General features: G+C 33.3%; 1 protein-coding gene across 1 annotated transcript in view; it reads right to left on the reverse strand.

Annotated features, from left to right (window-relative positions):
* Positions 1–259: 259 nt before the first annotated feature.
* The window catches only part of GALNT1 (polypeptide N-acetylgalactosaminyltransferase 1), a 165,126-nt gene continuing 139,878 nt past the window's right edge, over positions 260–25,507 (reverse strand). The window contains exons 8-12 of the mRNA XM_051969768.1: positions 24,241–24,421; positions 14,982–15,121; positions 12,439–12,537; positions 9,388–9,522; positions 260–2,429 (exon numbers count right to left, since the gene is read on the reverse strand). Coding sequence (XP_051825728.1) covers positions 2,283–2,429; positions 9,388–9,522; positions 12,439–12,537; positions 14,982–15,121; positions 24,241–24,421 — 702 coding nt within the window. The 3' untranslated portion in view covers positions 260–2,282. The remainder of the gene's footprint in view (positions 2,430–9,387; positions 9,523–12,438; positions 12,538–14,981; positions 15,122–24,240; positions 24,422–25,507) is intronic.

Here is a 25,507-nt window from a genome sequence, read left to right on the forward strand (position 1 = left end):
ATGGGCAAATAATTAAGTAACTATTTTAATTGCCGATCACCCATCCTTGTCACATTTATGTCCTTTTCTTCTTAGGTCATTTCCCTCCACATCTTTATTATTTTGCCCTTTCTTTTCCATTTTTTTCCTTCCAACCCAGCTTATGTGTGGAGCGATGTGCAATCATGAAAGTACCTGCCACATAGCTGGACCTGAAGGGAATCCTTTAAACACCACTAATGAAACCAATCTGAGGCACAACTAGTAGTTAATCTTAAAATTTCAAGACATTATTCAGGATTTTATTTTTTAATTAAAAAAAAAAAAGAAAAAGGAAAAAAAGAGAAAGCAATGGGGTTATCTATCACGTTTTAACAATAATGTCCCAGAAGTTAAATCTCATTGCTCCATGGCTCTCTTATAATAGGGTAATTCCAGGCTATAGCACACTACTGAAGCAGAAATTTTTGGTCACAAAATTTACTTGTAAATAATAGGCCTAGATTATTAAAGCATAAGTTCCACAGAAAGATGGAATTGACAAAGTCAGTTGGACAGAAAAAAAAAAAAATCCATGATATGTTTCATATTCTAGAGTAGACTAAAAGCTCCATGGGGGCCTGGTCTGCATACTCTGATTTGTAGTGCACCCACGAGCACCTAGTATAGGGGATCCTATGGATGCGCAATACATATTAGTTAACTTAAATAGATTACTGGACAATATATATACAATCAACATGGCAGGTACCCTTGATGATGAAGTTATTTTCAGCAATATTTGTTGTTAAGTACAGGAAATAACACTGCCAGCAGTGAATCTTAGAATATCATCAACAAAAGGAATAACAGTTAAATATGAATCTTGCAAATAGGATGAAAAACTTGTACATATCAAAGAACTGGGTTTTTTAAAAAAGATTTCTGCCAACTTATAAGCTCAGATTATCTTGTGGTTCAAAAATTAGAAAAATCCAAATGGATTTAACTAAAATGGAATTTAGGTAAGAAATGCAGGGCTGTTATATGGAGCACTTCTTTGGTTACTTTATTAAAAAAAATTCCAATTAAACATTTTCTGTCAGATTTTATTAAAAAAAAAAAAAGCAGCAGATCAACATTACAATTCGAGGGTCTAATCTAAGTATGCACTTGACAATGAAGCACATTTGAGTATGGAGCAGAAAAAGGTTTTCCAGAAAACCTTCAACTATGTTATCTCCACTTACCCAAACAATAAACCACTTTTGCAGGCCTTTTGTTGACTGGAATCATAAACAAATAACCAAAGATTTATTGCTATGAAAACAAATCTGTAGTACAGTAGTATGAGTCTTGGGTATTAAGCATAATCAGTCAAGTTAAGTTAAGAAATTGAAAATGCACTAAGAAATTTTTTTGTTTGTGAAAAGTCCACAAGCCAGGTGACCCAAGAGCAAATGAGATGCTTGGTCTAAACTGAACAAGTTAGACATTACGCTAAACCTCCGTTTCTTAGAAGGCAATAAAAAAGTTACAATTCCAACAGCCCACAAACCAAATACAAATAAAAAAGTGTGGAAAAATGAACTGATGTTCAAAGAGCCAAATTTTTTTTTTTCAGCTCAATTAATTTCAGCACCCCAGGAAAAAAAAAAAAGCATCCATGACTATCACACAGATGAAAATAAAAGAATGTCATTGGAATCAGTTATTTTTCCCCACTGAGGTATAAAATCTACATATAAATTTGATACTATACTATAACAAATTGTACTTCTCATAGTTTTGATTTAATCTCCTTTAAACCCTGTTTAATATAGTTTTTGCTGTAAAAATGTTACTTCATGATACTGAATCTGGTTCCAGCTGTTTCATTTTTCTTATATCAATATTTCATATGCTGGTTACCAGTTTTAATTACGAAAAAAAATCTTGGAAATCTCTTCATTATGATAGCACTTTCAGCAGAAATTACTGATGTGCAAAGCAAACTATAACAATATGTGCAGCTCTCCAGAGAGCATATTTCGTTGGTTAAGTTTTCATTGTCTAAATATTTTCTACAATGATTCTTTGATGAAAGACTCTTTCAATCTTGTAAACATCAGTGTGCACAGTTTCACTAGTATGTAGTTTCACGTCCTTAGAAAGGAAGGCTGGTTCACAGCTAGTGAAAAGCGAGAGTCAAAGTTTTAATGGCTGATAAACCTGGCATCCTGCAGAGCAGGCAAGCACTTTTCCTTTTTTGCTACTTAAGAATGTGGCAGAAATGTGTGCTGAGGTAGCCCAGTCAATCCTTAATTGTTTTTTTAATAAGTGTCTCAGAAGATTTCTGGAAGGGTGACATTTCGAAGGAGCCATTGTTGAGATCGGCTCCCACTGCAGTCTCTAATGCTGGGCACCTGGCTGTCCTCCTCTGTGGCTTTGTCCAGGCACTGATTACTGTTCACATGCTGCAGGGTTAACTTCTGGAAGGGAGGAAAAAAAGAGGTTGATTATTATAAAGGGGGGAAGAAAGCAAGCTCTTTGTATATTTTTGGTACTTATGAGCTCAACTTAAAAAGACAATGACTTCTAGGAAATACATATACAATCTGCACTTATTATTTTAAAAATACCAATTTAAATGGTATATATTTAAGACTGGCATTTAACTTACAGCCTTTTAACAGGTCCATACAGGAAAAAGGAGGTATCTTTCAACTCTATGATTCTATATTAACTTTGGTAACAATTATTTTTGGAGATATTTTTACTGTTCAAATGTTGTCAAATTTTAAGAAGGCAGGCATGCTGTATTTGATGCTATCTATATTTTTATTCTTAAATAAATTTTTACTAGTCATAACCTTTGTAGGGACAAGATGATTATGGATTAGAATAAAATAAAATAGACCTCTTAGAAGTTGGAAATGCCCTATTAATATAAGGGATTCGCTTTCCAAAATAGCAACTGAGGAAGTTATATAGTGAATAATTCCAAATGTTTAGCCAAACATCAGAAAAATTGGAAAATTTTTACCACCACATATTTATCTAATTCTTTCATTTCTAATTCTTTGTTTTTATCTCCTTTTTCTTGATAGAACTTTCCACTTTATCATGAACTAGTTTTTATCTTCAAAAGTCGATATTATCTTTCTTAATGTCTTCAAAAGTACTCCTTCCAAATTAATAGTAATAACAACTAACATTTATAGCGTTTTTGTTTCAAAGAGCTTTACAAATCTCTCATTTAATCATCTCAACAATCATGTGAGGTAGATGCTATTATTATCCCCATTTTTCCAAATAAGGAAACTGAGCAATCCTTTTCAGGATCACACAGCTACTAAGTGTCTGAGGCCACATTTGAACTCAAGTCTTCCTGACTCCAAGAATAACCCTTTGAGGGGCCACTTAGCTGTCCTTTCAAGTGAGTGGGAAGGTATTGTTCTCTTGAGACATATTTCAGTGTTACGTTTGCATGTACAGTAATATTCAGTTTTTTATTCTTAACCATTTTTTGAATGGCCCACTTCAAAGGACAACAAAACACAACATGCTGCAAAAGTTGACAAGCAGACCATGCAAACAAATTTATGGTCCCTTCATTTGTGAGAAGTTCATTCCTGAGCAAAACAATGTTTCTAAGAGTAATGGCTAAATATAACTGAATACAAAGTGAAGAGTTGACATATTTTTCCTTTAGAGAAGACTTAGAATTTCACACCACAAGATAATCAGCATCCAATCATCAACCAATCATTGTTAGTCAAAGTCAATTATTAAAATTAACTTATGTACTTAATGTTTATATCAATCAGAACAATGGACTACTTCATGAAATAAAATTAAAAAATGAAAGAATAAATAGGTGAGATTAGCAAGGAGGATTATGAAGGAAAAACAACAACAAAAAAAGGGGTAGGTATTTAAAACATTATTAATAATGATAATAATAACTGACACTTATAGTACTTTAAGGTTTACAAAGAACTTTCTATCTATTATCTAATTTTGTCACAATGTTCCTGGAAAGTAGGTGCTATTATTATCCTCAGCTCGAAAATCAAGAAACTGAGGCAGAGGGACATTTAAGTGACCTGGCCAAGACCATACAGGAAGCAACTGCCTGAGGCTTACTTTGAACTCAAGGGTGCATGTCCAGCACTCTGTTTTATGCCATCTACCTGCTTCTAATTATAGTATCAAGTTATTCTATGTTAATTCAAAATTATAATTAAAGACACATATTAGATTATTTCTGATAAGTTCCAAACATTATAAAATGATGAGGAAAGGAAATAGCAATCAATAAAAGTCATTAGGGAAAGTTATATCAAAAGGCAATTTTAAAGTCCTCACTATGTTTCCAAGCTATGGACTGTGCTATGCACTGAAGAAACAAAGAAAAGCAAAAAACAGCCCTTGCCTCAAAGAGCTTAGTTTAATGGAGGAGACAATATGGATAATCTTAGAAAAGAATACACCAGCATGAAAAGGCATGAAGTCAGGGGATGGAGTGCCCTTTTTAAAGGTACAACAAGGAGGACAGTGTCCAAGGACTCTAGAAGATATGTAGGAGAAATCTAAGAAAACTAGAAATATATGAAGGAAAAAATGCACCCTAGTGCCTAAAAACATGATTTCATATTTGATTGTAGAGGTGATAGGCATTTACTACAAAAGCGAGTAACATAGCAGACTTATGTTTTTGGAAGATCACTTTGGCAGCTAATGGAGAATGTGTGATGTTCTTTTCTTTTGTATAATATGATCGTTCTCTGAGAGCAGGTTTCTTGGGGAGGTTTTCTGGAGGCAGCCTTAGTTTTAGTTCCAAGTAATAATCACCTCAAATGCAGCCAGCTGATAAAATCCAAATGTTTATTTTCTCCTTCCAAGTCTTGTCTCTTTCAAAATAGCCCGGTTAGTTTTCTTAAAAGCCTATCTCCCTCCTTGGTTCCAAGAGCTCTTGCAGCTTGTCTTTTAGCTCTTCCAGCTTCTGTCTCTAGCTCAGCTGTGACTTCTGGCTTCTCAATCTCCTCCACTGACTTCTCACTTCTCAATCTCTTCAAGTCTCTTACTTCTGACTCCAGGAGCTCCTTATATATGATCTCTTACAGGTGTGAACCCAAAGGTTGACTCCTCCTCTGAGAGAGTGGGATTGTGGGTTTCTGACTTGAAAATCTCCCGAACTTGTGAACTCCAATGTATGAGCTAATGTGTGAACTCTCAAAGGTGTAAACATAAGCATTGTTTCTATTAATTCTAGTGACTTAACACTTTGTAAGGATTCACTCTAATGTGTGAACCAATTACATAAGCATTGTTTCTATTAACTCTAATGAGTTAACACTTTGTAAGGATTCTAACAAGGATGGATCAGACAGGGGACAGAATTGAGATTAGGAGACCAAGAAGATATGTGAGGTGGTAGGAGCCTGCACCACAAGAGAGGTTGTGTCAAAGAGAAGGGGATGGAAATGAGAGTTGGTGCAAGGAAGAAATGACAAAAATGGCAAGAGATTAGCTAAGAATGTGGCCAAAAATAGGATTAGCCTATTTCATAGCATATATAGAAGAAAGGGGATAAAACATCAAAGTATGTTAAAGACCTTAAAAACTCCAAACTGAACAAATGAATTTCTCTCTCAAACTTTTCTTCCTATCTCACTCATTGTTAAGGGTACCATCCTCTTCCAAAAGTTCTCGACCTAAGTGTCACCCTCCACTCCTTATTCTTGCTTACCACCCATATGCAAGCTGCTTACAAGATTTGTCTATTTTATCTTCATAACATCTCTTGCATAGGCCTCTTTCTCTCCTGAGGCATAGTGACATTTTTATCATAGATGTTTTAAGCCTCAAGTCTAAATCTATAAGGAACTTAAATCCTAAATCAAAACAGGCCTACATTTTCTTCATTGTTTGTGGATTTACAGCTTGTTGAAATTCTAATCAAACATTGTTTTTGAAAGATCTACCACTTTAATAAGGTCCTGCAGTCTGGTAGAGAGTATTATTTTTCATTTTTAGCTTTATTCTTCTTAATTCAGATCAAAGACAAATTTGGTTAATTTTTCTTTTTAAGGCTTACAAAATGGTAACATGCCTGAATGAAAATGTAAGCTTGCAAAAGTAGATTTTTCTTTTTCAAAAAATATCAATCACTATAACTATATGCACATTAGAATGATAAATATGACAAAATGCATTAAGTGGAAGAGCTGGGACGAGCACACATGTCCTTTTACTCCAAATCTGGGGCTGCTTTCCTCCACAACATTAGGGGAAATGGCAACTGACCTAAAGTCAAGGAGACAGATTTGGCCCCATCAAAAAAGGGAGAAAACAAATGACCATTAACATGATGGACTACCCCATAAGCCAAAGGAGAAGAAGTTTTTAGAAAAAAAGGAGGCAAGTGTCAAATAACAAAGAAGTAGCAGAAGAAAATGAGAAATGGGAAAAGACTTTTGGACTTAATCATCAAGAGATCATCAGTGAATTCTGAGAGAACTGTTTTATTAAAAGTTAGACTTTCAATTAAAGATAGAATAAGTGGTGAGGTACTTTGAAACAACAGGAAGAAGCTTGACTGTGGAGTACAATAGAAAGAACATGGCAACCTGATGATAAGTAAAGATCTTTTCAACCTTGATAAATCTGTAGGTACTTTTGGCAGAACAAAAAAAAGAGAAAAGGAGGTTTGGAATCAGTTCTTGAATAAGTCTTAAGTAACTTTCCTGAGCCTCAGTTTCTTTTCTGAAAAACAGAGACAATGATGTGTTGTTCCATGGAGCAAAATGCTATATCAATAAAAGTCTTTATTATCTTTGCATGTATGTGGGCAGGAGAAGGAGCAGATAATTGAACAAGCATTCTACAGAAAAGCCAGGGACTCAAAATCAATGAAAGATTGAGGGGCTAGTTTTGGGATGAGCAGGACAATCTCTTCTAAAAGAGGACAAAAAAGAAAGGACAGTTAAGGAGAGAGGTAGAAATGGAGGCAGTGAAGTAAATAATTTAGTAGATTAAAAACTGAATTTATAGCCAGGACAAAAAGTTTATGTAACAGGCTGGCCACTTGCTAGCTAAGTGGGTGAGAGAGAGTCACCAGAAAGTAACAAATTAAGATGACAATAGAGAACAAGGAGATAATTAAGCAGTGAATAATTAAGGAAAAAAGATTTCTGAGGAAAGCAAAAAAAAAAAGGGGGGGCTCAAGGGAACAGGAATGTTTACTGAAGTGAAATGAATTGTGTAGGTATGGGTAAGTCATTTAACCTCTAACACTTTATTTTCCTTAGTTACAAAATGAGGATATTTATACTCCCTACTTCATAGAATATAAGCAAAGCAAGTAAGTCAAAAGCTATTTTTGGAACATGGGAATACAAAATCATAAGAATAAACTGGAAGAAACTTTAGAAATTATTTTACTCAATAACCTTCACAGGTAAGTAAGGCTCACAGAGGCTGACTTATCTAATGTTATATAGGTGATAAGGAGCAGGGAGAATTGGCATTTACATTCAAATACTCAGACTTTAAATCCAGTCCTGTTATTATTAGTATTACTGAGGTAGACGGGAAAATATGACTATAAATGTTTCGATTTATTATGATCAACTGGAAATGTTTAAATTATACCACTAGTTAGAATTCAACTTTTATCTAAATTTTTAAAGGAAAACATATTTTAACCCACCTACTCTTCCTACATTAATCTAATATAGATATTGCCATTAAATATTAGTAAAAGGAAATAAGAATGTAAGACAATATAGACAATAAAGAAGTGCTCTTAGAATGTACAGAACGGGCATATGTTTTTTGTTGGAATTTCATTTTCCTATTCAGAACTTCAAGATAGTTTCTTTATTTCCCTTACTATGGTATTAAGGTGGTTTTTTTTTTTTTTTTTTTGTCCTGTAATAATCTGAAAGTCTTATGAGCCTTAGGTTGTCTCTATGCAACCTGTCTTTAAGATCTTTGTGTTTTGCTTGCCTTGTAAGCATGTTTTTTTTTTTCATTATTCTTGTTTTTGCCTTCTCTTTTTTAATAGTCTTACACTTCTGTGTATTTGCATTCCTTTTCTATTGATCTCTCTTTTGTTTCTTTAGTGAAGTTTGCCACTGCAGATTCAAGTTTTTCTAATCTGTTCGTTATTTTTGCTGTGCACAACATAAATTCTGCTTCATAATTCTCAATTAAGCCACTCAGGAATAATGTGGTATGGTTCCATGTTTTCATTTTCCACAAGGTCTTCTGTCTCATTAAGTGTTGGATTATTTTCCTTTGTTTTGCAGTGTTTATTCATAGATCCCTGCACTCTTTTACTAGATCTGGAGGCTACATTTCCTTCTTTGTTCTTATTTTCCCAGTTTATGTTCAAAGACTTTGAGATTTCTACTTCCTAGCATGGATTCTTGATCCTAGACCATAAAACAGTTGAAGTCATTTTATCTTTGGTACATAATTTCTGTTTTGAAGTGGTTTAAAAGGTCATGGGGATGAGAAAAAAATGTCTGGTTTGCCTTTTTGTTGCTCATGTGATTCAGAAATGTGATATATATTTTAATAAATGATCTTTAAATACTTATATAAGAGGAATATGGACTCTGAGCCAGAAAGAAAAGGGTTCAAATCTCACTTCTGACACATACTAGCTTCTAACTCTAAGATAGTCACAAACTACTCAGTGTCCCAGAGGCTCTAATATTGCAAGTTACAAAAAAGGTTCTATAACAATAATGATATTAATGATGATGATGATGACCAGTATTTATATCCTGCCTTAAAGGTTTACAAAGTTACAAATACTATTATATTTTATCCTTGTAATACACTTGAAGCAGATATGAAACAGGGGCAGATATCTGCTCCAAAGTCAGAGAGCTAGTGTCTGAGGCCATATTTGAATTCAGTTCTTCCTACATTCTATCTATCACTTTATCACTTGGCTGTTCCAAACTGCATTTGTAGAATAAATTTCTCACTGGGAGCTCCCTACATTGATAAGTTATACCCAATGAAAGAGGTGTGATACTCTATCCTGCTCCTCAAAAATGAACATATTTGTAAATATAGAAGATAGCAAGAATGGTAAGGTTTTTAAAAAAACAATAGTTAATAATACTTAAAGTAATAGAAACAGTCTAAGTACAATCTAAATACTGGGGTTCACTCTCACAACACATATGCTTTAAGCATGAAAATAACTACTCTGTTGCAGGGATGATTATAGGGTAAGTTTTGGTGCAAGTAATTATTTTACTATTTGCTATTACCTGGAAGTAAAGGAAGTTCATATTCCAAACCAATAAAAATAATTTATCTTGTTAGAAATACATTATATAATAAAAATAAATAATCATTTAAATTCTTAATAACAGCTTAGTTTTGTTCAATTCTTTAAAATAGAATAATTTTAGGACTTACCACTGGGTCATATTCCCAAAGCTGGTTGCCTTTAAGATGGTGGCATTTTAGCATTGTGACTGGGCCATTAAGTTTGGAGACATCTAAACATAAGTCATCTGTGCGGATTTCTTTGTTGGCAGTATAGGAGAAAACCTTAAGAAACCAAAACACCGACATTAGAATTATACATACATTATACATACAGAATTATAAAGTATTTTAGGGTTGAAAGGAACCTCAGAGACCATTTAGTTCAATCCACTCAACAAGTAGTCATCTATTCTTTCTTAAAGGTTTCAAAGAGAGAAAATCCACTATTTCCTGAATAAATGAATGAAAAAGTGTTGATTAAGCCCTTACTATATGCAAAGCACTAAGGCAACTCATTCAGCAAAGGAAAAATTTCCTGGCAAGCAGAACCTCACTTTGGCTTTTTGCTATTTTTATTCATTGTTCTTAGTGTTACTCTCTGGGCCAAGATCCCTTTTCCACATGCTGATCCTTCAAAAACTTGAAGGGAGCTTTGTTTTTCTTTTTCAGACAAAATACCCCCAAATTTCTAAAATCAATCCCAATATAGCTGAAGAATGTAAACTCTTACAATGTTAAGAGATACTTTCCACTGGACACTAGTTTTATCAATGGCCTTAAAAATGTTGTTTCTAGAACTGAACACAATATTTTAGATATGATGGGATATGACCAAGGTAGAATACAATGACATAATCAACAACCCTAGGACCTGGATACTATGCTGCTATAATGTTACCTAAGATTACATTTGCTTTCCTGGATATTGTATCACACTGCAGATGCATATTGAACTTGTAGACCAGGGATCCTCAAACTACAGCCCATGGGCCAGATGCAGCAACTGAGGATGTTTATGCCCCTCACCCAGGGCTATGAAGTTTGTTTATTTAAAGGCCCACAAAACAAAGTTTTTGTTTTTACTGTACTCCAGTCCTCCAACAGTCTGAGGGACAGTGAACTGGTCCCCTATTTAAAAAGTTTGAGGACCCCTGTTGTAAACTATTAAAATATCATCTTGCCCCAGATAAATCACTATCTACCCATCTCTTCCTTATCCTTTACTTCTGAAGTTGACTGATGAATCAATTCTGTCTTTATATTTATCTCTATTAAATTTTATTTTAAATATTTGAATTGACTTGCTAAGACCTTTTTGCTATCTAATTCTGTTATTCAAGTTATTACATCATAGGACTAAGGATTTAGGGACCTATGGGTCAACTGAGTTCAACCCCTTCATTTTAATAAATATAATGAGAAATAAGATGAGGTGTAGATTGAAAAACCTGTCAAGTCACAAAGTAGGATTTGTAAATCCCTGAGTGGGATTAAGTGATCCCATTCAGGATCAAAGAGCTAGAGCTGAAAGAGATCTTTAGGAGCCACAGCCTTTAAACTTAGAAATTCTGAAGCCAGAAAAGTAAGTGACTTGTTCATGACCACATTGGTAAGACTTGAACCAATATTCCAAATCCAGAGCCAGTATAATCAGTGTTGGTCCCTTCCTTCCCTTCTTTCTATGACTCCTCACTACTCCAGTTCCTTCTTATTTGGAACTCCCCCATACAATCCCTGAAGAATGGGTGTAGGAGGAGTCAAGAAAAGAAAGGGAAAGAATAAAAAGAAAATTAGGATTGGAGGCAATATTAGGAGAACAGCTAAATAGTTATCCTTATTTTCATCAACAATATTAACAGTGATTTGGATGAAGATATGTTTATCTTACATGTGAAAGGGAAAGAAAGCTAAGATTTAGATAGAAGAATCAATACCTAAAAATATCAGAACATGCTATATAATACTAGGTAGAAATTAACAAAATAATTTTAATTGTGATAGATGTAAAAGTTATTAATAAGCTTGAGCAGAATAACAGCTTTAGTACAGGACAGGGAATGCTGAGTTAAATAAAGTGTCAAAGAAAAGGACAGAGGGATTTTAGCTGACTGAACTCAATATAACTCAACAGTATGATATGACTGATTACCTTCAACACTTGAATGTGATCTAGAACAAGGATGGTAACAATTCTACTATATTCACTTTGATCAGTTCCTTAAATGAAATATGATGTTTGGTTCTGGTTAGTTCCCATAGTAAGGACAATGAAAAAATAAGTATATTAAGAAGGAAAAAAATCATGCTGACTGGTGTAGTTGAAATAACATTCTGAAGAAGAACTGAAAGAGAGACTGAAGAAAAGAAAATTTTAGCAGGTACATGATAAAAAGTCTTCAAATAGTTGAAGGACTATCATGTGGATAAGAGAATTACAGATAACAGATAAAGAGAATTAATTGGAAGGCAAAATTAAAACCAAAGATTGAAAATCACAGAGAAACTAATTTTGACCAAACAAAAATTACAATTAAATATAGATGGGGGAAGGGCAGACTGATTTCATTAGTATAGAAAACTTATTTCAGCAGGTTAGCAAATTTTCTGAAATTTTCTGAATCTTAGCTGCCTAGAGTATTGAGAGATTAATTGATTTGCCTAGGATTACACAAAATCAATTATATGCCAAAGTCTGTACTTGAACCCAGGTGTTCTGGATTGAGACCAACTCTCCATTCACTGTTATAGTGTACCTCAACAAAAAAGAAATTGGACCATCTTGTGAAGTAATGGGTTCCTTGTCACTGGAAGAGTTTAAATAAGTCTGAATAATAACCCTTAGAGATCCTAGCATCCCCAGGAGATTGAGCTAGATGACCTTTAATATCCCTTTAACTCTGCCATGCAATAGTTAGAAAAAACAAAGAGGGTTTTTATAAATACAAAGAGCCTATTATGAAGCTTAACTAAAGAGAAAGCAAATATCTAGCATCAGCAATATAAATAATTAACAGAGAGAGTCTTTTGAAAGGCAGCTTCAGTTCAATACTTATAAGATTCACATTCACTATATCCAACAAGTCTTTACTCTCCTTATAAAAGCTGGGGAAGTATTTACTGAAAATGATTATGTAACTAAAAAGGACAGAACATATATTCAAATTTTAAAAATTTCTTTCCATGCTTTATTATACTCACCTGATTGCCTCCCATACCATGACAGTTAAAAATTCCTACTTTTTCATTTTCTTTTCTTGCCATGTTATCTAGACACTGATTTGTTTCTACATTTCGGATCTGTAAATAAATTGGATAATGATGTAAAGTTACTGAACTTAAGAAAACTAAAACCAAGCCCAAATAACTAGATATCCCTAGCACATGCCAAAACACAAGAGTTATGCTTTGAGAGAAACACTGATATTTATTTCATTTATTTAAAAATATTTGATTTACTTCTTTTCTTCTCACTTTCTTTAATTAAAAACAACAACAACAACAACAACTTTATGACCCTGAAGTTTAGCAATTCAAGGAGTGTCAAAATATGAAGGAAGTTCTTTTTAAATCATAGTGAGCCCACAATTAGGTTCCAGGTTTGGGGAACAGCTAGTGCTAAGTTACCAGGACAGGAGATTGGCCTACCTGCTTTTCCTCGTGGTTGGATCATAGGTTTGGAGAAAGATAAAGTGTAAGAAAAATAGAAAGGTAGGAAAAGAACAGGAATTAAAGGGCTTTAAATGTCATTGATCCTGGATACAACAGAGAGTCAATGGAGCTTATCTACCTAGAACTGACCTACCTGAGTAGGTCAAACTCACACTTCTGGTAGCTGAGTGGAGAATGGATTGGAGTTGAGAAATAAAAGGTAGAAAGAAGAATGAGGTCACTGCAATAGTCTGGGTGAGAGATGATGAAGGTCTGATCTATGGTGTGAATGCAGAAAATGAGATGAATGTGAGAAATGTTGTAAATGGAGAAATGAGAAGATTAGGCAATGATACCAAAGTTGCAAACTTTAGTGATTAGAAGGATAGTAGTGCTCCTGCTGTTATTGGAAGGTAAGAAAGGAGAATTTTAGGGGAACTATAAAGAACTGTTTTGAATATGTTGTTTGGAATGTTTAGATGATATCCAGTTTAAGACATTCAACAGACAGTTATGATGTAGAATTCTCAGGAATTTAAGAGACTGGAAGTATATAAGGGAACTGATGAAACAGTAGAAGAAAAAAGAAAGAGAGAATAGGTGCCAAGGACAGAGCCTTCAAAGACAGTAACAGATAGCAGAAAAAGCCAGTAAAAGACTGAGGAAAAGCAGTCAAATTTATAGGAAAACCAGGAGAAAGTAGTGTTATGATAACCTATAAGAGGGTAATCAATAGTATCAAATGCCCCAGGAAAAGTCAAGAAGGATGCCACTTTAATGCCAATTAAAGTGCCACTGGTAACTTTGAAGAGAGCAGTTTCAGGTGAATGAGAAGATCTGAATGAAGAGTAAAAGGAAAGAAATTAGAGGTATCTAGTGTGAACAACTTTCTCAAGCAATGTAGCCAAAAAGGAAAGAAACAGGATATAATAGTAGAGATGGCCAAACCAGTGAGGATTTTTTTCAAGAGGATGAGAGAATTGGGTGTGTTAGCAGTCATCAAGAAAGGAGCCAATAGATGGTAAGAGAATGAAGATTAAAGAAAGAAGAGCCAATGTGCTGGAGAAAAGATGGAAGGGGAAGGGATCAAATGTATGAGATGGCTTTGGCAAGGAGAAAGCAGTTATAAAGGAGGAGATGGTGGGGAAGGTATCTGAAAACAGGGAAATCTCAGTGAATGGCCTCGATTTTCTAAGGGAAATCTCACTTTCAAACCAGTTAAAGGCTTATAGGTGAACCACAACTAAAACAAAAAATATCTTAAAAACTCTTAAGATAATATAAAATTTTCTAGTATTAATAACTGATTAGAGGTGAATTTTTCCAACTTTAGAGAAAATTTCCTAACTAAAACTAAGTTAGTTGGTTTAGTCATACATCTACTATTTTTTGAGGCATTTTTTAAACCAAAAAGACAATGTTCAAATGAAAAATTATCAATGCTATATATATGCAATCATAAATATGTTCTATTTTAAATCATTTTGCAAGTTTGATATTTCTTCATTCACATATTTGTCTGCTTTTCGATGTCAACTTCTTTTAAGCTTTGATTAAAGATAACAAGAACTATGGATCTTTTCCCTACCAAATCAATAAACCTAACTCAAAAACAGAAAGAGGAAAGAAAAGAGGGGGAAAGAAAGAGTATACAGTATACATAGCTGTATTTTTATACTACATATACAAAAATTTAACTGAATGGTATGAAAGAATTGATTAAATTGGTTATTTAAGACAAATATGAGAAAAAGATTATTTAAAATTTTTTTTCTCAGTTAAAAAATTACTGAGGTAAGGTAAAATTTACTGTATTAACATGTAAATAGGTAAAATAGGCAAAAAAAATTGTAATTTCATGTTTTGGGTTTGAAATTTATCAATAATACTGTCATATAAAAATAGCTATCCAGTGACATTGATTTAAAGTAATCACATTTTGGCATATTCAGAAAAGACAATTTTCTGATAAGATGGATATTTCAGTAAATGAAGTTTGAGCACCCAAAGGAATACCTTTTTTTTTTTTTCAATCACTATCCCATTAGATAAAGATGAAATACTAGCAAATATACAATATAAACATTCATTACCTCTCCCAAAGAAAAATAATGGCGTGGGATTTGGGAATCAGGATAAACATTTTCCAGGTACCATGAAAAAGGTTTGCACTGTAATTTGTGCCTTAGCCCAACTCTTGTTGATATGTCTCCATAGTCTACCTTTGTAACTCCTGTTGAAAGAAATGAATTTTCAGTATATTACAAAATAACATACTTGAGTGCATCTAACAGGTGAATAAGGCTGGAGAGGAAGGAAAGGAGGAAGAAATAAGAAGGTATCACTATAAAAGTATACCACTGTCCTACTGACTTAAAATGAATCCTATTTCCAAAGCATCAAGGATACAAGAAGAATCTATGGTACATCTAGGTAGTGCAGTGGATAGTACTTGTCTTTAGTCATGAAAAATCAAATTAAAATTCTGCCTTAGACAATTTCTGTGTGAACTTGGGGCAAATCATTTTATCTCCATTTGCCTCAGTTTTCTCATCAATAAAATTAGAATAACTAACATCCAACTCCCATTACAACTCCCATCGTTGTAAGAACAAGATGAGATAATATTTGTAAAGCACTTTGTAAACCTTCAATATTACATGACTTCTGGCTATTGCTATTATTATTTTATTAACTATTCATTCCAAGTTCTCCTAAAAAACTTAAATTTATATAAGAAAGACAAACAAGTCTGGTGACTTAAGTCACATTTAAACCAGATAATAGATTTGAAAACTCCAAAACATAATAAAGGTAAAAAAAAAAAATCAAGAATTACTTTTTAATAGAATCAAATGACAAAACAAAATGCAAAGTATGCAGACTGTTACTAGTCAAATATTACCAGAATCAATAATGAAATTATCAGTGACTACCAAGTCTATTCTTATCTAACTTTTCCCTTTTGCAAACTCATTGATTCCTGTATCTTCAACCATTCTCTATGTCATTCCAAAAGTCTTTATTTTTATTTCCCCCCTCTTTTCTCTCTCATCAGACTACTTGGTAAAATTCTGTTGATTCTATCTCAGCTACATTTCTTACATCATTTCTCCCAACCTGTTACTAAACATGGTCAGATCCTTCTAATCTAATTAGCTTCCTAAATGTTCTTCCTGCTTCCATGTCCCCCTTTCCCTATATTTCACTGTCTGTTAAAATCTATCATTTACTACCTCAAAAGTTTTAATGACTCCCAGTTGCTCATACGATAAAAATGGATAAAATATAAACTCCTTAGCTTGGCATATAAAGCTATTTATAATCTGGCTCTAATTGAATTTTCCAGTTACAGATTACACTCTATATGTTCCAATAAAACTAGACTTCTAGATGTTTCTTTACTACAAAATCTATCAAGATTATCCTATATGCCTCCCTCCATATCATTTACTACATTTACCACATCCTTTACATGACAAAATTTTCTTTCCTTCCCTATATAGCTTTTTAAATATTCTTCTTCTTCAGAGTTCTCTGGTAGGGCCCCAATTTTTGCCTCCATTATTTTCTTGGCGACATCATCAGCCCTCCTTGGTTTAATTATTATCTCTATGTTCATAAGTCATGTACTGATATATCTAGTTCCAGTCTCAGCCATGAAATTCAATTCTACAGTACCAACTTCCTATTGAATATTACAAACTATACATTTTGAAGACATCTCAAACTGAACCTATCCAAAACGAAATTCATTATCTTTTCCCCAAAATTTGTCCCTCTTCTGAACTACCCTATTTTGGTCAAAAGCACCATGATTTCCAGATTCAGAACATAACTGGTATTCTGACCCCACAGAACCACTAAGTTGTCAAATAACTATCACTTCTATCTATATGGTAGCTCTTTCATATGATTCTTTGCTTGAACCCTACATATAGCTTTAGTTCAGATATTAAAATCTCTTATTCATCTTTTGCAGTGACCTCCTAAATGGCTTCTATGTCTCAAGTCTTTCCCTATTTCAGTCCATCCTACGTACTACTGCATATGTAATTAAGCACAGACCTGATGTCACTTCTCTCCTCAATAAAGTGTCTCTAAGATAAACTATAAACTTCTGTTTAACTTTTTAAAATTACATTTAAGCAAAACAAATTCCTGCCTTAGCTATGTTTTAAAAATGTTTCCTTTTGTACCCTAAGTCCATCATCTTTTTGTAGGGAAGTGGGTAAGTAGCATATTACGATTGTTTGGAGTCATGGGTGATTACAGTTTGGATTAGAGTTCTTAAATCTTTTAAAGTTGTTTGTTTTTACAGTATGGTTATTACTGTATAAACTGTTCTCATGATTCTGCTCACTTTTCAGCTATCAGTTCATACCAAGTTCATTCAAGTTTTTAGCTCTTACACTTAAAAATTTAAACCTTTGGAAATATATATCTTGGAAATGAGACCTTTTTTGGAGAAACCTTGTTGCAAAGATTTTTTTCCCCAGAATAATTACTTGTTTTTCTTCTGACTTTTAGCTGCACTGGTTTTACTGTACAAAAACTTTTTAATTTTATGTAATCAAAACCGACCATTTTATCTTCTGTGTTCTGTTCAGCCATTAAAAGCCCTTCATAATCTGGTACATAACTATCTTTCTAGCTTTACTGTATACTACTCTTCCTCCTAGAATCCTGTGACATAACCAAATTGGTCTTTTTTTTTCTGTTTTGCTGCTTTATCCCCTCTGTGACTTTGCCCTGAACGTTCCCCACATAAAGAATGCACTCTTTTCTTACTTTCACCACATAGAATCCCTCTTTTCCCTCAAGAAGCAGCTCAAATATCACCTTCTAAATGAACCATTTCCCAAACTCAACTGCTAGTGTCCCCTTTTTCTTCATATTTATTCTTTTGTTGCCTCTCCTGTTACAATGTAAGTTATGTGAGAATAGGAATTGTTATATTCACTATATTTATATCCTCAAAATACAGGATATTTTCAGAAGCCTAGCTCAAAGTCTGACAAATAGTAGGTATTTAACAAATACTTGTTGATTCTAACTCTTCTTTCCTCAGATTTTGCTGGAATGTTTTATATGTCTCTCTTCATCCTATCCTATAAAATATTTTTGTATGTTCATTCCACATCTCTTCTTATTAGCAAATTTTTAAATCTGTAGTACCCAGCATAATCTTGAAGTCATATTACAAGATAATTTATAGGCAGTTGAATGATCACATAAAAAGAATGATGACTAAGAGATTGATTCAGTTAAATTCAAACATTCATTATCCTGTATTATCTATTTCTTGATCTACCTCCTTAGTAAACCATAAGTTCTTTGAGGGCAGGGACTAATTTTTTTGTTTATTTCAGTATCTCTAATGACCATCAAAAAATCTTATATTCTATAGGTACTTAATAAGTGTTTTAAATTAATTGATAAATGCCAATATGTAGAGAGCTTCTTGGAAGATTAACAGAAAACCCTATTCCTATTACACATTTTTACTGAAGACTTGGGTAAATATACAGAAAGATGTTTTTCAAATTTACAAAATTAACAGCTAGTAGAATGTCAGAATCCTGAATCAAACATATTTGAAAAACGATAGCCTTAAGCTAACAATTTGAAATTGAAGGAAAATAAATGTAATGCCTTATGCTCAAAGTACATCTATTGCATAAACATAGGACAGGACAAATTAGGCTTGACTGAATTTCATATGACACTTAATTGAATAAAAGCTCAGTATATCTCAACAGTGTGATGTAGCTGCTTAAAAATATCAACAATAAACTCAGCAAATCTTTTTTTTTTTTTTTTCCTGCTGAAATGATTGGAGTCAAGTGACTCGTCCAGGGTCACACAGCTAGGAAGTGTTAAGTGTCTGAGATCACATTTGAACTCAGGTCCTGACTTCAGGGCTGGTGCTCTATCCACTGCACCACCTAGCTGCCCCAAATTCTTTTTTTTTGGGAGGGGGGGGAGGAGGAGAGGATGGGAGAGGGAGAAGAAAGGGAGTGTAAATCTGTAACTTCATTAGTGTGGGGGACTTTTAGAGAGAAACTTCCTGTAACAGTGCAAAATGTCTACCTTTTCTGAAACTTTTGGAGTTTAAGATAGTTGGTTGGAGGTACTAAGTTAAATAACTTGCCCAGTATCTTACAACTATAAATTTTAGAAAAAGAAGCTGAATCCAGCTCTTGCCAAGTCAGAAGCCAGATCTCTATCCCCTATGATTCATGCAACAGAAGTATGTGCTCACATCAAAGGAAGGAACCTATATGAAAATGGACAACTATGAGAGTAAAGAATATCAAAACTATTTTATGTGAAGTATGATTCAAAAGACTCAAGGACACCCAGTCTAGAACTAAGAAAAGATTTAAAGACAGATTCATAAAATTTAGTGTTGAAAGAGATCTTAGCTGACATCTAGTATAAATTATACAAGACAAAAAATTCTCACTATATATTTAATAAATATTCAATCTTTGATTGAAGACTTCCAGTGAATTTAGATCATGACATATGGTTCAGGACCACACTAAGACAGGATATATCATACCTGGATAGCTCCAATACTTAAAAGAATTTTTTCTTATATCAAGCCTAAATTTTCTTCCTTGCAATTTACACCAAACATAGCTCCTGGTTTTGCCCTCTAAGGCCAGAGAGAACAAATCTAATCCCTATTGCACACTATACAATCTTTCAAATATGTAAAGATAGCTGTTACATCTCCTCTAAGTTTTCTCTCCTCCAAAATAAATATCCCCAAAATTTTCAACTAAAGTTCTTTATTATCTAAATTACTTTCTTTTAGATGCTAATTATGAAATTGAAGATTGATTAATTCAATTTTGCTAAGACTTAATTCAAGGCTAGATTTAATATTTTTTTTTTTTAACAGTTTCTTCCCTTTGTAAACTTCACATATCATCCCATCCAAGAGAAACTTGTCACCTTCTACTTTCTAGAGAAATTAGATTAATCTAACTGGTCAAATCTCATTAATCTAAACTATTGTAGTCCACAGACTAATTCTATTTCTAGAGAACTTTTGTCTTGTGATTTGAATCAGTGTTGTGGCTCTAGTTAAGAGGGTTTCAGAAGGGAAGAGTCAAATAATGTAATCTCAATTCTATGTCATCAATAGCCAATTAGAAGAAGACACACCTAAGTTGCTCAAGATGTTGCTCTGTCATCTTGCTAACTTAAAAACTTTAGCCTTTACTTAAGGTTTTTAGTCTTTTGAAAGAGGCCATCAACCCAATTTATTGGCACATGGGTACTGCTAACCTAGCTAATAAGTAGATTGTGCTCGGAACTTTGTCTCCCAGAATTTAGATCATGACATAACAAATGTCCTTTGGAAACTGTGGTGCTCAAATTGAACACAATACTTGAGATACGGTCCAATCAAATATCAAAGAAGATAAGTTCCTGAAAGATATAACTTGCAGTGCAACCACAAACATTTACAAGTTGTGTGAACCTGGGCAAGTCATTCAGTTTCTTTATCTAAAAAATACAGATAATAATACTTCACAAGGCTGTGATAGGAATCAAATAAGGTACCTCTAAAAAACACTTAACATAGTACATGAAACACAGCAGGCAATTAATAGATGCTTGTTTGTTTCTTTGATTCCTTATTTACATGTATGAATTTCATTCTGTTAATAGATTTAACCTATCATACCTCATTTTGGATCTTGATTCTTTCATCTAGTATGTTAGTTATACCACTCAACTTTCTGTAATTTTCAAATGTTAATTAGCAAGGTCCAAATACAAATATATTGGCATTTCATTGGAGACCTCTTTACAAGCTGACATTGAATCATTAATGACTAATTTTCAGTCCAATCATGATCTATTATCTTTAAATATTTGAAGGCCTATTAAAGTTATACTTAAGTTATACTTAAACTTTTTTAAAGTTTTTTTTTTCAATCAACCTTCTGATTGAAAGCCTTCTCTCTCATCTACCCCACTTCCTGTTCTGCCAATTGAGAATGAAAAAAACAAACAAAAACAAATAAAAAATCCTGTTACAAATATATACAATCAGGCAAAATAAATTTGGACATTACATGCATACATGTCATTATGCACTGAGTCCTTTACATCTCTATCAGGAGAAAAGTAGCATGTTTTATCATCAATTATGGTTTATGCTCATCAGAATTTCTAATTCTTTCAAAGTTGTTTGTTTTGACCATGCTGGTATCACTGTATAAAATGTTTTCCTGGCTATTAGCTCCACCCTGCATCAATTCATATAAATCTTGCCACTGAAAGTACCTCACTATTCCCCTAATCCCATTACATTTTATAGTACAACAGTGTTCTATTAGTCATATACTATGATGCCAGCTCAAAAAAGAGTTTTAAGTATTTTTGCATATCCAGGTTTCTAATGCAGCACTAATATTTTCATTAGGAATGTTTAGAAATACTTAATTTCATTAAAGGTGCACATTTTCCTCAGTAGGATTATAGTTGTGCTGTATAAATTATGGTTATGTAAGCCTATATCGTTTGCTTTTTAGAATATGATACTCTAAGTTCTTTCAGTACTTGAATTCTTCCTTTCTGGCTGCTTGTGGTATTTTTTCTTTTAAGTGAAAGTTCCAGATACTGGCTATAATACTTTGGAGAGTTTTAACTGGGAGGTTTCTTTCAGATGGTAAACCAGAGAATGTTTCTATAGCCACTTTGCCCTCTGATTCCAGTGTTTTCTGTGAAGATTTCTTGAAATATAATTAGGTTTCTTTGTTTCAAGTAATCCAATGATTCTTAATTTCTTTCTTCTCAATCTCCTCAATTAGTTTTTCAGAACAATTGTTTTGCTATGGAATGCTTGCTCCATCCTTGGTGAAGTCTATTCCTATGAATCTGACACTATTGATGCTGTAAATATTCTTTGAGTTCTTGTCACATTATGTGGACAGATAGACTGTCACCAGTCTTACTCTTGGTTATATGACTGACCTACCTTCCCCCCTCCCCCAATCCACATATGTATTTGATAATATCTTTTATAACACTTGTGCATAATTCTTCATTTGTAATGTGATACAGACTACTCGTGTACCATATGTTTTCCTCTATTATCCTTAGGAACATTCTTAACTATATTCTTAGGCGGGAGATTGTATTTCTATGCATCATCACTGGAATAATACTGGAGTATTATTCCCTGGTGCCTTGGTTCTTTGAGATGCTTGGGATCACGAAAGATCTTTGTAATTTTACAAAGACAATATAGCCATCTTCGCTTTCTAATTGTGAACCCTCTCTATTTGCAGCATTAGTCCAAAATTTGTGTGTGTCTGGAAAAGTTCACAATAAACATTTTAAATCTACTTAATCATTATTAGGCTATGCTCTTTTGAATGATTATGGACCTCATTTAGAAGAAATTTTTCCAAGCTTGATGTAATCAGCACAAAGTAATGTGAAATCCTTACTATCAGGAGGACATTATGATTTTTTAAGGAATTCCTCTTTGACTTGCACTTTGCACTGTACTTTTGTGATAAGGAGAGAACAATTTTGGTAGGTCTATCTTTCTGCTTTATTTCTCACTGGATGAGGGCCAAGGTATGTCATCATAACTTTTGTGGAATCCTATGTAGTTCTGGCATATTAACTGGAGATATCTTATAGAAGAAAGTCTTTAAAAAGCTTTCAAGTTAGATATTCTCTTTTACCTAATCAAATGGTTTTAAAAAAGTGAACAGAAAGGGGAAGCTAGGTTGCACAGTAGATAGAGCACCAGCCCTTAAGTCAGGAGGACCTGAGTTCAGATCTGGCCTCAGACACTTAACACTTCCTAGCTGTGTTACCCTGGGCAAGTCACTTAACCCCAACTGCCTCAGCCAAAAAAAAAAAAAAAAAAAGAAAAAGAAAAAGAAAAAGAAAAAACAGAAAATTAGCAATTGGAATCTTATATTTATCACACTTTTCAGTCAATTGTGTGATTATAAAAGATGGGACTGTTTAAGAAAACCTAGATATTTCTTTTAACAGACTCATCAAGGATAACCTTAGTATGTGTGCTGCTTACTCATAAAAACTAAGAGTAAGTGGAAAAGCAATGGTTATATTCTCTCAGTCATCTTCCAGTGGTGGGAAACAAGAGGAGGGAAAGGGAGATATTAAAAAAAAAAAAACTTTTTTCTAAAATTTCTTTTAAAAATGCCTTTACTTTTCTTCATGTACCTCAAGAACTGACAACAGATTACCCCAAATTCATATCAGAGATTGTCTTATTAATATCCAGAAGAGAAATAACCAAAAAAATCAAAATAATATCCATATTCATAAGGTTATCTATGATTGCCTTTCTTTTTTTCTCTAAAAGCTCAAACTTATGGTAGTTACAATACAGCCCTCCTTTCTATTTATTTTGTTTAGCCCAAATGTTTGTTCATATCTCTGTTTTCTTTAGTGCTATTTCCACTTCCTCCAGGCAGCATATCTGGACTAGAGAATTCAAATTTGAGTAGGTTTTACTGTTCTTGATGGTGAAGAATTAATGAAATTTTACAGATAAGTTTAGATTCTAAACTCAGGTTGTCCTTGGACGCCGGCTTCCTTTGCAAGTATTTGCTGACTGAGGCAGTTTCTAGAGAATTATGATAATTTTAAAAATTCTATCATATAAATATTTAGATTTTTTTAAGCATAAAAATGAATGAAAAGGGCAAGAATGAAAATTAACATTAAAGATATGTGACAAATAGATATTTAAATTTATGCCTTTTTTCCTTCTTGAAACATAAACAACAGTCTTGTACTCTCTAGTTCTGCAAAATAAACAGCTCTATTCTAGGAATAGAGTTAATATAATGAAGATTCATTGGAGGCTATGATTTTCTGTCACTTAAAAGAGGACAGAAGAAAGTGCCAAAGTGCATCAGGGGATAGTGTTTTCCATTCAAAAATACTAAGAGGGAATTCTTTGCATGTTGTATATTTAACATTTTATTAGATTATTTTATAGAGAAATCACCATAATATTCAAGGCATAGTTACAATTCTAAGGAAAAAGAGGTGTATGGCATACTCAAGGACTCAGGAAAGCCTATTATGCCTTAAAAGAATGTTCTTGTGTTTTCTGGAGCATTAATGTGAATGTGGAAATTCCAGAAATTTCCCTTTATTTTTAAGTTTCAAATATATATTCAATCTATGATAGTAACTAAGAGCTTAAAAAAAACCAGAAGAAGTTCTGTTTCATTTTAAAGAAATATAAGATGCAGTTTCTACCCTCACTAGATCTCATATTACATGTGAAGTGATGTGACTGTGGTATTCAAAATTCAAAATGCAACTAACCTGGGGAAATGATATAGAAGAAATTCTTGAATTCATCCATCCAAACTTCTGCCAGTCGTCGGTTATTTTTGTTGATGATCTGCCCAGTGCCTCCAGGAAATGTGTAAGGTGTAGCTTTCCGAAACACATGGCCAACATGTGAGCAGGTCACAATTTCTAAAGTGCCCCCACATTGCCAAATCTGGGGAAAAAAAAAACCCAACATAAAAAGGCCCTGCTGGAATAACAGAGGGGAGGGGGAGGGAAAGTGAAGGGGGGGAAGCAAAATAGTTATCTGATAATCTGACAATTTTTCTTTTAGGTAAATCATAGGTGTTTTGTTTTAATTTGGAACCACACACACTAGAAATTATAGAATCTTTTTATCTTCCTTGTATACTACCACAATATTAAGATATGCAATGAAATTTTGCCTTTTTTATCGTCATCATTCATACTGCTTCAGAAGCTTCCTACCTTTTGGTTCTAGTTAAATAGGAAATAGGTCAACCTGAGATTGATCACCAAATCACCCCAAACTTTTGTCAGAGATTGTCTTTATAATATCCAGAAAAGGGAAATAACCACAAAAATCAAAATAATATCAATATTCATAAGGTTATCTATGATTACCTTTCTTTTTTCCTCTAAAAAGTTAATTTTTTCATTCAAAAGAGACAAAAGAAGTTATATGAGTTACAATCATCACATCCATTTTATGCTATTTCTCAATTTAATCTAATTAGCTTAGTCTTTTGGCTTCTTTCAGTTTCTATTTTCTTTAAATAAAAATTTCCAGTTCTACATACTTAAAATATATTTTTAAATCAATATGCTTTAGAGGTTTATTGTCTTTGAAAATATGAATATCATATTTACATTTTTAAAAAACTCCAAATTGGATGATTTCATGTGTGAGCCCAGCCTCTGATAGAACGTTATAACTGAGAACTAGAAATCTTTTCCAGCTTGGCAGAGTTTTTTGGTTATGGCAACCCACAAAATAAAAAAGATCATAAATTGGTCCTTGGTTCTAGTCAGTCCTTTTCTGATGCTACAGTATCAGTAGCAGAAGCTAAGGAATTAAGTTGTTTGTATAGACTGTATATAAGAATTTAATTAGTACTACCACTTAGTAATAACAAGGAGAGATCTTCCAACAATCTATAAGTAGTTATCAGTGTAGGATGAGAAGATAGAAGAAGAAAATAGGAAAAGAAAAGGAGGAAGAGAAAGAAGATGAAGAAGACCATGATGATATGGCAATACCAATAGCTAATGTTTATAG

This window comes from Antechinus flavipes, chromosome 1, assembly GCF_016432865.1.
Source record: "Antechinus flavipes isolate AdamAnt ecotype Samford, QLD, Australia chromosome 1, AdamAnt_v2, whole genome shotgun sequence".
NCBI classification, from domain to species: domain Eukaryota; kingdom Metazoa; phylum Chordata; class Mammalia; order Dasyuromorphia; family Dasyuridae; genus Antechinus; species Antechinus flavipes.